The sequence below is a fragment of the Alligator sinensis genome, unplaced genomic scaffold, assembly GCF_000455745.1.
Source record: "Alligator sinensis unplaced genomic scaffold, ASM45574v1 scaffold87_1, whole genome shotgun sequence".
In the NCBI taxonomy this organism is placed as follows: Eukaryota; Metazoa; Chordata; order Crocodylia; family Alligatoridae; genus Alligator; species Alligator sinensis.
Window position 1 is genome coordinate 3,725,777 of NW_005841929.1, and position 11,899 is coordinate 3,737,675.

The 11,899-nt window shown below is 49.9% G+C and overlaps 1 protein-coding gene across 1 annotated transcript in view; it reads left to right on the top strand.

Annotated features, from left to right (window-relative positions):
- The window catches only part of LOC102383432 (lysine-specific demethylase 5A), a gene marked incomplete at its 5' end in the record, with an annotated part of 52,096 nt that overhangs the window by 29,030 nt on the left and 11,167 nt on the right, over positions 1-11,899 (top strand). The window contains 3 exons of the mRNA XM_006019467.2: positions 2,333-2,491; positions 5,894-6,013; positions 6,261-6,419. Of these exons, the coding sequence (XP_006019529.2) occupies positions 2,333-2,491; positions 5,894-6,013; positions 6,261-6,419 (438 nt within the window). The remainder of the gene's footprint in view (positions 1-2,332; positions 2,492-5,893; positions 6,014-6,260; positions 6,420-11,899) is intronic.

Below are 11,899 nucleotides of genomic sequence, written 5' to 3' on the forward strand. Positions count from 1 at the left end.
CCCCCGCCTGCTTCTTACCTGAATTTCCCGTGCTGGCGCAGCCATGAACAGCTCCACAGTCCCAGGCCAGAAGTTGTGGGTTGGGGGCGTGGGGCTGGGCAGGCCTTCCTGTTGCAGCCGCCTGCTGGGGCTTCCTCTGGGTCCTACTGTCCCTGTCTCTGTTATCTTTGACAGGAACCAGGGGCATATAAATATTGATTTTCTAAATTTTTTAGGGTCTCCTCAGGCCAGATAGAATAGCCTGCCGGGCTGGATGTGGCTCACGGGATGTATTTGCCCACCCCTGGCCTAGATTAGTGAAAGAGAAGGGAGAGAGGTTTGTGCCTGTACATTATGGTTGTGCGAAACTTTGCTCCCTGATTCAGTTTGGCGGAGATTTGGCCTGATTTGGTGGCCAAATCTCTGAATCTGAATTGAATCAGAAGACCTTTTAATCTCTCTGAATCAAATGGGAACCCTCTGAATTGATTTGGAGAGATTTGGAAAGATTCAGCCATTCGGACATAGACACACAGGTTTAACTGTTTTTTCTATATACTTCACGGTAGCAGGCGGCTTGTGAATGCTGCGATGGTGGGGTGGATGGAGCATTCCACAGGAGTCCACTTCCGGGTCTGCGGGAGAGGCCCCCCCGGTGACTGTCTCCTGGGGTGGAGGTGGGGGCACCTGGGGTCCCCCTGTGGCTGATCACCGGGGGGTGGGGTGGGGCTGAGCTCCTGTGGGACACTCCATTCACCCCACCATTGCAGCATTCATGAGCTGTGCCTGGTACCTCTAGGTATGTAGAAAAACAGTTTAAAGCTGTGTCTGTGGCCGAATCACTAATTTTCCGAATCAGCATTGTATCTTCCGATTCAAATTCGGTTGAATCAAATCGGGACAGTGATCCAGATCAACAAATCGGATCACTGTTCCCAATTTGGGCCGAATCTGAATCGACTGCAGGCCATTCCGCATACCCCTACTGTACTTGTAGCATTCTCAGGTTGAAATTTCCTGTGTTGTTCCTGCTGTGGCTTGTTCTTGTCCCTGATTTTGATAACCAATTCAAATGCAGTCACAGTTTGTGCTGCTGCTAATGATGCAGTGCCTACTTCTGAGCTAGTTATGGAGGCTCTCTTGTAGTGTCATTCCCCATAGGAATGTATTTAGAGTTAGCCTTCAGCATATAAAGTGTGCAGATCTAAACCTGATGATGTTTAACACTGAGAAATGTAAAGTGCTCCATCTGTGGAGAAATAATCCACAACATACTTATAGGCTTGGTGGTGCTACACTAGCCAGCACCACAACCTAGGGGTCATGATCGACCACAAAATGAACATGAGCCACCAGTGCAATGGTTTAGCCAGCAATGCGAACAAAGCTCTGGCATGTATCAACTGATGCTCACAGGCAAGACTAAGGACGTCATCCTACCGCTCTGCTCAGCCCTGGTGAGGCTGCAGCTGGAGTACTGTATACAGTTCTGGGCACCGCACTTCAAGAGAGATGTAGAGAAGCTGGAAAAAGTCCAAAGGAGGGCCACACAAATGATTAGAGGTCTGGAGAGCAGACCACACAAGGAGAAGCTGAAGGACATGGGACTGTTCAGCCTGGAAAAGAGAAGACTCAGGGGGGGACTTGGTGGTAGCCTTTAAGTATATAAGGGGTGAACTTCAGGAGCTAGGAGAACATCTATTCACCAAGGCTTCCCAGGGGAAGACCAGGAATAATGCTCATAGACTTGATAGAAAATCGCTTCAGATTAATCATAAGGAAAAACTTCTTTATGGTTCATGTGTCCAGGTCTGGAACACACTCCCCCTAGAGGTGGTACAGTCACTTTCACCGGAGATCTTTAAAAGACGACTAGACGCATACCTCGCTGGGGTCATCTGACCCCAGCAGTCTTTCCTGCCTTAGAGTGGGGGGGCTGGACCTGATGATCTCATGAGGTCCCTTCCAACCCCTAATTTCTATGAATCATTGGGGCCCAGAGAGGGAAGGCCATCACCAGAATTTAAAATTGACATAAATGAATTGTTGCTTCGAGTTGGTTTCTGCCCTCGTGATGCTTGATTGATGTTCTTTTTCCTTCTAGAGCTAGATTGGGTGAGAGTTCTTTCACTCCCCATCATCTTGTGTGCTTTTAGATCACAGACATATTGGGCCTGGGAAGCAGAAGCCTGATGATGGTTTGTGCATTCTCAGTAGGGTGTAGAGATTACATAGTGTCCAAGTATCAGATTTCTTTAGTGTGTACTTTGCTATATGTATAGTAAGACTTTAGCATGACAGCTGTTGGATGCTGGAGGCTGGTTTTGACTGGGCTCTTACTTTTTTTCTACAGGTTGATCTATACGTTTGCTTGTTTTGTGGCCGAGGAAACAACGAGGACAGACTGTTACTCTGTGATGGTTGTGATGACAGCTACCACACATTTTGCCTGATTCCCCCTTTGCCTGATGTGCCCAAAGGTGATTGGAGGTGCCCAAAGTGTGTTGCTGAGGTACAGTCCCAGACCTACTCAAACTTGCCTCATCCTTGAATGATATTGAGGAGAACAGTATACCAGGATATTTCAGCTTTCTTTCTCTTGCCACTGCAGGAGAATGTGTAGTTTTGTGTATATCTGGGGGTATTACCACAGTGTGAACTGAATTTGTTGGGTGCGCTCAGCAGCCTTTTTTTCTAATAAAACAAAGCTGCTGTTTAGTACAAGCGTGTCTGCTCCAGAGTGTGGTACATTCACATGCATGATATCTAAAAATTTGTGGGCAGATGACTTTTATGAAGCCCTGGCATTGACCGTGAGCCATTATAATAAGAAAAAGGAAAAAGGCAGACCTGACAAATGTTTGGATGGAGATGAATGGGGAAAAGAACAGGTGTGATGCCATAACAGATGAGTATAATAGACCGCTAAATCAAAAAGAGCTGGTGACAAGGCACTACGCCAGCAACTAACAGAAAAGCATCCAAAAGACAGGATCTGGTCACAACAGGGCTTTTTAACTACATGAATATTTACTGAAAAAGTAATCTGACCAGACAAGCCTGTCCAGAAAGTTCTTGAACTTCTATGTTTGAGTGATAAAGGAAGTAATTTAAAGGGGACAATATTTTAGATTTGATTCTAACTAACAGGGAGGAATACCATATTTGCTTGATTTTAAGACTACGTTTTCCCCTATTTAACATGGGGGAGGGAGCAGGGGGAGAACTCCTCATCTTAGAATTGCATATGAAGTGGGGGTACGCAGCTGCTGTGGCTTTGGCTTCAGCCCCTACCTGGGTTTGGGGCAGTTGCCACAGCTGCTGCCTTCCCCTGCTCCCACACCTTACCATTTCTCCCCCCCACCCCAGCAGCCTTGTTCTCCTGACTGCCCCTACACCTACATTTGCTTCACACTGGAAAACTTCATGTATGCTGCAGCCTGGAGCACTGAGCATGGCCCCATCCCATCCCATAGTAGCAACATGTAGCCTACACAGCTGCTATGGGGTTGGGCTGGGCTGGGGCCATGCTCAGTGCTTCAGGCTAGAACAGGGACAGAGCCTGTTGGCGTGGTGTGAAGATAAGGGGAGGAGGGAAGCAGGGAGCAGAGGCTGGCAGGGAAGGAGGGGACGAACAGAGAGGCTAGGAGGAAGGGGGAGCGCAAGTTGGGGGGAAGAGGCAAGAGGAGCAGGCACAAGTAAGAGGCAAGCTGTTTGACCCCTCCACTGCCCTCTCCCCTGCAGCAGTGTCCGGGGAGATGATTTAAAAGCAGCCCTCCAATAATTGGATTCTATACATGGAAAATTATAACAGATTTATAATTTTTCTATGTATAGAATCTCATTATTGGAGGGTCATCTTAAATTTAGAGTGATCTTAGATTCAAGTAAATCTGGAAGGTTGAGGATGGAAGGGAGCTTGGGTAAAAGTGATTGTGAAATGACATAATTCCTGGTTTTTGAAAAAAGAAGTTGACAGCAGCAGAATAACAGCAGTAAACTTCACAAAGCCAGACTTTAATAGGCAGGGTCTCAGGAGAAGGAATTCCCAAGGGAGAAGGAATTCAGGAGAGCAGGCAGGTTCAAAGAAATGGTATTAAACTCACAACAGCAGACTTTCCTCATGTGGAGGAAAGAGACAGCATATGAGACCTGTAGAGGTGCATCCAGGAACCTTTAACAATCTTAAAATCAAAAAAGGTTTCCTACAAAGTATGTGTCTTCCAAAAGGGGTGGCTAGGATGGACGTAGGGAATAAAAACCCAATTTTCCGAACTGCATTATCTAGAAAGAATATTAAAACAAATTATTAAAGAACTAAAATGTAAACTCTTAGAAAATAATATGGTAATGAGAAACAGCCAGCATTGGTTCAATGTGATTTTGTTTCTGACAAGTCTGTTTAAATTCCTTTTGACAGGGTAACTAGTGTAGTGAGTAGGGGGGACAAGCAGGAGATGTGATGTCGTTTGACTTTGGTAAGGCTTTTGACACAGTTCTACCACATGGTGGTTTATTTATGGTAGTTTCATAAGTAAACTAAGGAAAACAGTATAGAAGCTACTGCAAGATGAGTGTGTTGGTGGTGCAAAAAATTATACCCCGATGATGTTATTAATGATTTGCTTTCAAACTAGAGAGTGGATCAGATGTGATTAGAAGAGGTTTAACCTGGGTTTGGTGCCATTCAGTATTTCTGTTAATAACATGGATGATGAGTTGCCAGCTGGAGTATTGCGTCAAATTTTGGGTACCACACTTTAGGAAAGATGTAGACAAATTACACAGACCAGAGGAGTGCAACAAAGATAATTGGCCATTGAGGAAACATTAATATAATTGGGTTTGATGGTTTTCTAGATGTGAGAAGTCTGAGGGAAAACTTAATGCACTCAAATGTGGAAACGGTGGTTATAAAGAAAATGCTGACTGAGGACAGAAAATGAAGTAAAGCATTTAAATTACAGGAAAGGAAAATCAGATGAGCTGTTAGGACAAACTTTCTATGTCTTAAAAAATTAGAAAAGGTTACTGAGAGAGGTTTTGGAACTCTAGACATTAGGAAGCCTTTAGGAATAGGCTAGACAAATATTTGTCAGTGATGGTCTAGCTGTTATACTTGCTTCTGCCTTAAAGCAGGGGCTCCCTGACTGAGGTCCCTTCCTGCCTTACATTTCGTACGTCCATAAAAGTAGCTAGCCTTCAATTTGTCCACATGCTTGCCAGTCCAGACCTGTTTCTGTACATGTAAATGTTGTAGGGCTCAAGATGTGCTGGCAAAAGCATCATTAAGCAGGGTGAAGCAGTGAAGATATGACAAAGTTTCTTGTTGCCCATCCTTTTGGTGTAAGACAAGGAAGAAAGCTCCTCTGAAGCTCTGCATGCTAAGTGAACAGCTCATTATTATCTAGATAATGTAAAAATAGTTAAAGGCAATTATCTGGTAAAGCCCTCTTCCTTCTTCTCCCCACGTAAATTTTCCCTCTTGCAGCCAAAGCAGCTGCTAATTTACTAAGATAAAAGCAGTTGTGGGATCTGTGCCAAGTGGCTCTGCTGTAGATGCTTGTCTTAATGCCAGGACCTTGCATAAAATCCTCATAGTTGAAGTGTGGCCTCCCTATCTTCCTTCTGCTCCTTCTCACCCCGATGCCTGTTGTAGCAGGTGTTGAGTTTCAGCCTTTAGGAGTGCAGTGGATCTGCGTGACATTGTTACTGAACACTTTGGTTTGGTTTCCCAGTTGTTAATTGCTCAATTTCCAATGTGGCAGGAACCATATTGTCTGGAGAAACCACTTGAAAGCAACAGTTTGTGTGTTCATTTGGCAGAGAAACATACACTAGTATATTCCAGTAGGAAAAAGTCTGCTTGGCATGATTCGCTGCAGTGAGTGATAACTTACATTGCTTCTCCTAGGAGTGTAATAAGCCACGTGAGGCCTTTGGATTTGAGCAAGCTGTGAGGGAGTACACTCTCCAGAGTTTTGGTGAAATGGCAGATAATTTCAAGTCTGATTACTTCAACATGCCAGTCCATGTGAGTATATCCCAATTTTTTGTGATCTCTTACTGGGGAAAGAGATGTATATCATCTGACTCTTGAGTTTCTTTTGGGAATCTCCTGACTTAATTTAAAGGGACACTGTTAATTTGAAATTGGTTAAGAGGTGATTTAGCTCTCTGGCATCTGGACGCATCTATTTCATATTCCCTTCGTTTTGTTGGTTGATGTGTAGTAGGCTGGTTGAATTGGTTTGCACTTTAATATGCCTTTGTCTTTTCAGATGGTTCCTACTGAGCTGGTAGAGAAGGAGTTCTGGCGACTGGTGAGCAGCATTGAGGAGGATGTCATTGTGGAATATGGAGCTGATATCTCATCCAAGGACTTTGGGAGTGGTTTTCCTGTAAAGGATGGCAGGCGAAAGCTGATGCCCGAGGAGGAGGTCTGAATCACTGTGTAATTGACCCTAGACCTTGCACATTAGTTAAATATTTAGGACCGAAAATTATGTGGAATTTTGCAGTCTTGTGAAGAAAAATGATGACAGCTTTTACATGTTTCTAACTATTTCTAATGCAAATGTGACCTAGTGGTTAACACAGGGAATTCCTAAGAATTAGGTTCTGCTCCAGATACTGTCCAGCCTGCAGGACCCTGAGAAATTTTTTAAAAATTAATATTTATTTGCCTCTGGCTCCAGTCAAAAGTGACAGGAGCCAGGGGCCTTAGGACCCAGCAGAAGTCAGGACCCTGGAAGGGCAGGGCCCTCCCCGCCCCAGCCCCCCAGCCAGGGACCATGTGGTTGTTCCTGCCCGTGCTGGAGCGGGAAGCTCAGGTAAGAGTGGGTCGGGGGGCACACTGGTCCCCGTCTGGCCACGGGGCTGGGGCGGGAGGCTGGGAGCGAGGGGATGTGCGGGAGCCAGCGCTGGCAGGGCCCAGAGTGGGGTGGCTCCCCTCTCTCCCTGCTGGGGCAGCCCAGCCCGGCTCCATGGAGCCAAGGCAGCTGCACCCCGGGCTCCTGCCAGCACTGGCCCCGGGGCACTGCCTGGCTGTCACTGGCTCCCAACCCCCCTGTCTGGCCCCGGGGGCAGCACAGGGGCCACCTGGGGCTGCTGGGGGCAGCATGGCCCAGTGGGGACATGGCCCAGGGTGCAGGGAGGCAGTGGGGAACTTCCATCCCGCACCTGAAGCTTGGGGCAGCAACTGCCTGGCTGCCCCTCACGGGAGGCTCCAGTGGGTGCTGCTGCCTCGGGGGGAAGGCCCGGGCCCCCCTGCCTTGCAGGGGCCCAGCAGCAGCTCGCTCCCTGGTCCCAGGATGGGTGGGGAGGCTGCACCAGGAGTGGAGGGGGAGCCGCAGCCACTTTTCTGCTCCAGAAGTTCCTGTGGATGGGAGGAGCCCAGGGGCCCTGGGGAAGTGCCTGGCTAACCCCAGGGGCAGCATGGGTTACCTCCCGAGGCTGCTGGGGGGTGGCACAACCTGGCAGGGTCCTGGCCTAGTGCGCGGGAAGCTCGGGGAGGCTGCAGGAGCTTTCAGAGGAAAAAAGCAGCCGTGGCTCCGATCCAGCTCCTGGCGCAGCCTCCTGCCCGTCCTGAGGCTGGGGGGATGAGCTGCTGCCAGGCCACTGGGCCCCTGTGAGGCAGGGGGGACCGGGCTTCCCCCCAAGGTGGCGGCAGCCAGGCTGTTGGCATCCCAAGTCTCAGGCGCAAGATGCAACTTCCGTGCCGCATCTTGGGCCAAGTGCCGCCACCATTGGCCTCAGGTGGTCCCCTGCACTGGCCCCAGGGTTGGACAGGAGCTTCCCAGGGCCCCCGGCCTCCTGGAAGCTGCAGGAGCTTCTAAAGCAGAAAAACAGCTGCTGCTCTGCTCTGGCTCCTGGCGCCGCCTCCCTGCCTGTCCCAGGGCCGGGGGGCAAGCTCCTGTCAGGCTGCTGGGTCCCTGCAGGGTGTGGGGGGGCTGGGCCATCCCCACCGGGGTGGTGGCAACCCCCAGGTCACCTTTGGGGGTGGGGCAGCCAAGCCTTTGCTACCCCAAGCCTCAGACGCGCAATGCAAGTTCTGCACAACCTCCTTGGGCTTCCTATGTCCCGGGCCATGTTGCCACTGACTCGTGCCACCTCCAGTGGCTCCAGGAGTCCCCCACACTGGCCCTTAAGCCTGACAGGCCCTTTCCTGCTATCCCCCGGCCTCCTGGCAGTAGCAGAAGCTGCCGGAGCGCAAACACGGCCATGAAGCTTGGGGCAGCAAGTACCCGGCTGGCTCCCCCCCTTGCAACCCTTCCTGCAAACGCCACAGCCACACCCCCCTCCAGGCATAATCACACATCCCACAAATACTACACACACATCCACATCTCCCCACAAACCCCACATCCACCCACTCACCTATACCCCCCAACACCGCTGCACACCCCACACACTATACAAGAGTAAGACTACATTTTGAGCTATTATGCAATCACTTCTACTTATAAAGCACAAACACACAGGTATGATGACAAAAATATATTTTTTAATTGAATTAAAATATAATATTATGGGTATTTGATTTTTGGTACATAATTTGTTTTTTTTTTCCCGGTTCTAAGATAGCAAAAACCCTCTTCTCTGAAGGAGTACTTCCAGGGGCAAGGGTCAGAGGTCAGGGTGGGACTTCCAGTCCCAAGATGGCGATCAGGGGTGGGGCAAGGGGTGGGGTTACCCATGTGGCCCTTGACAGCTTGGCAAAACTTGCTAAGCAGCCCTCCACCCAAAATAATTGCCTGCACCTGATCTAATTACTGGAGGTTTGCCTTGAATTTGGCCCCCTGTCACTGCTACAGCTGGGAAAATAAATTTGGAGAGGTCCGGTAGTGTCCTTGCCCTCTGCCCCCACCTCTCCCAAACTTCTTTCCCCCTGCAGTGTCTCCCCCCTCCCCACCCCAGTGTCAGATTCTGCTCTCCCTGAGCATGTGGAAGTGAGGGGCTAATGTGAAAACACTGAATTTGAAATTATAGTGGGCCCCCGTTATAGAAAGGATGTAGACAAGTTGGAGAGATTCCAGCAGAGGGCAATGAAAATAGATATGGAAGCTGAAGGAACTGCTTATTTCTCTGAAGAAGAGAAGACAGAGGGGGGATTTGATAGCGGCCTTCAACTACTTGAAGGGGGGGGTTCCAAAAAGACGGAGCTAGACTGTTCTCAGTGGTAGCAGATGACAGAACAGGGAGTAATGGTCTCAAGTTGCAGCAAGGGAAGTTTAGGTTAGATAATAGGAAAAACTTTCTCACTAGGAGTGTAATAAAACATTGGAACAGGTTATCCAGAGAGGTGGTGGAATCTCCATCCTTGGAGATTTTTAAGGCCTGGCTTGACAGAGCCTTGGCTGGAATGATCTGGTTGGGTATTGTACTGGTTTGAGCAGGGGGTTGGACTAGATGACTTCCTGAGGTCCCTTCTAATCCTAATTTTTATGATTCTATGAAATAAACATGCCTGTAGTAATTTCCATATAGGCAAATTACTGTGGGTACCCATAGACTTGGTTCATCCAGAATTGATGCAAGTTACCCTTTTTTGAAGCTGTTGCAAGTTTTAGCACCACTTCGGCATCTACTTATGTATAATACAAACTGTGTATGATGTTAGTCCAAAGCCCATGATTTATCATATAGTTCATTGGGCTGTGCCCCAGCAAACTCAACAGCATTTCAAGCCACAGTGACCCCATAGCTCAACACTACTCAATATGTGTGTATGCTTTAGACATGCCCCCTCTACCTTTCTCCCCCTCCAAAGGTCCACGTGGTAATTAGCCCTCCACTTGTGACAAGAACTCCCGGTTCCAGTCATAAGTCCTGGGATCCTTCAAAAATGTATATGCAGATGAAGTGCAGGGCAACCTAGTCTGGCTCTGTTTCTTGGGTGGCGGGGCCACACTAATCATATGCAACAGACAGAGGCGGCAGCAGAGGGATTCTGGGTGAACTGTTAGGAGCCCCGTTTGTTGATGTTTGCCAGACTTTTAAGGCTGGTGAAGAAACAGGAATCACTGGAAAAGGGAAAGAAAAACACAGCTCAGCTGTGGGAGTGAAGAGGAAGTAGAAATGTATTTGATTCAGTGGCTCACCATGACTTGAAAAAGAGTCGGCATTGAGGGGGACTCTGCACAATGAACAGTAGTATATATCTTATTCAGATGGGCTTCTCTAATTTATCCTTGTGGTAGGATTGTATCAGTATGTTTGCCCCATATGGCCATGTATTTTTATGGTTATGCTCAGTGTAGGTTACATTTAGTGTTATGTTCAGTGTAGGTTACCAACAGGGGACCCCTGCCCACTCCCTCAGCTCCTGCCCCTTTAAAAAAAAGTCCCAGTGCTCACCAGTTGCTGCATGCTGCATGGTGGGGGCTCTGCATGAGCCCCCTGGCTCCCTCTCACTCCCCTGGCCCTCCCATGGGTGTCGTCGCCCCCCCCACCCAGGTGTCAGCTCCGGTCCCAAGAAAAAAAAGCAAAGAAGAGCCCCTGGACTTGCCGCTTCTGCTAGTGGCCTCAGGGTTTTCGGGGCTCATGCAGGGCCCCTCATGTGGTGTAGGGCAATAGGGGCAGTGGGAATTGCCCCCCGCCGGCAGGAGCGGTGAGTCTGGGGGTTTTTTTGGTTGTTTTTTTCTTAAAGGGCCGGAGCTGGCCCAAGCAGAGTGCCCATGGGGGGTTGCAGGGCTCGTGCAGTGGAGGGCAGTGGGGATCGGGGCTTTTTTCTAACAACTGCCAGGAGCTGGGGTGGGCGGGACTGCCATTGCCTGGCTGGGAGAGCAGGCGGAGGATGGGCCTGGCTTGGCCTGGCTGATTCGGAGATTCAGCTGAATCAAATTGGGACAGTGATTCGAATAGCCAAATCAAATCACTGTCCCCCGAATCGGCCAAATTCGAAGCGAATACTAGCTGCTTCACACAGGCCTAGTTGCTAAGTTTAGCAAACTTTAGTTATTTGTGGCTAATGTTCTGTTTTCTGTACTTTTATCATAGAGGTGATAGTTAAGGTGTTTCCTCTATTTAAGGTCATATCATTCAAGCAGTTTCTGTGGAGAAACTTGCAATTCTGATATTATAAAAGCTTTAGTCTGTCCATAACGCTTTATTTTCACTCTTGATTAGTTGTCAGAAACACCCAATTAGAGTGCGAGCGTTTGGACAGCAGGTGCGGCCTTGGCTCCGCCCCCCCCATGGCCTAAAGCGACAGCAGTGATGGGGTGGGGGGGTGGTCAAGGCCCCAGCATTGGCCCCAGCCTTGGCCTGAAGTGGTGGGGTGAGGATGGCAGTGGGCCCATCCTGGAGGGGAGAGGGGGAATGGTGGGGCCCCATGACGGCAGGGGCATAGGGGATGGAGCTGGGGCACAGGGGACCCCCCACTGCCCTGCTCCCTGCAGACTGCTGGCCCCGCCCCCCCACTTCCTGCAGGTCACAACAATGGAGCTGATGGAGGGGAGAGGGGTGGGGCCAGTGCTGCTGGCCCCGCCCCCCTGTTTCCTGCAATGTGTAAAAATGGAGGTGGGGGCAAGCCACTGGCCATGCCTCCCATCCCTGCAAGCGGTGACAACGGAGCAGATGGAGGGGTGCTGGACCTGCTCCCCGCTAGCAGTGACCATGGAGCAAGGGGAGAAACGGGCCCAGATCCAACATGGGGAGGGGGAATGGGTTTGGAGAAGAAGCGGGGGGCGGGCCTGGACGCAGGCTTTGTCCCCGCACCCTCCCCCATGACACGGGGGACAGGGGTGGGAGAGGGCCCGGCCCCTCAGTCCCCACTGTCATTGCAGCGCTGTCCTCACCACTGAGGTTGGGGTGGGCTGCATGGGGCGGATCCGGGGGGGAGGGGGGCAGGGCACATGGAGCCAGATGAGGTGGGAGGGCCCACAGGGCCGGTGGCAGCATGGGGCATTGGGGGGCA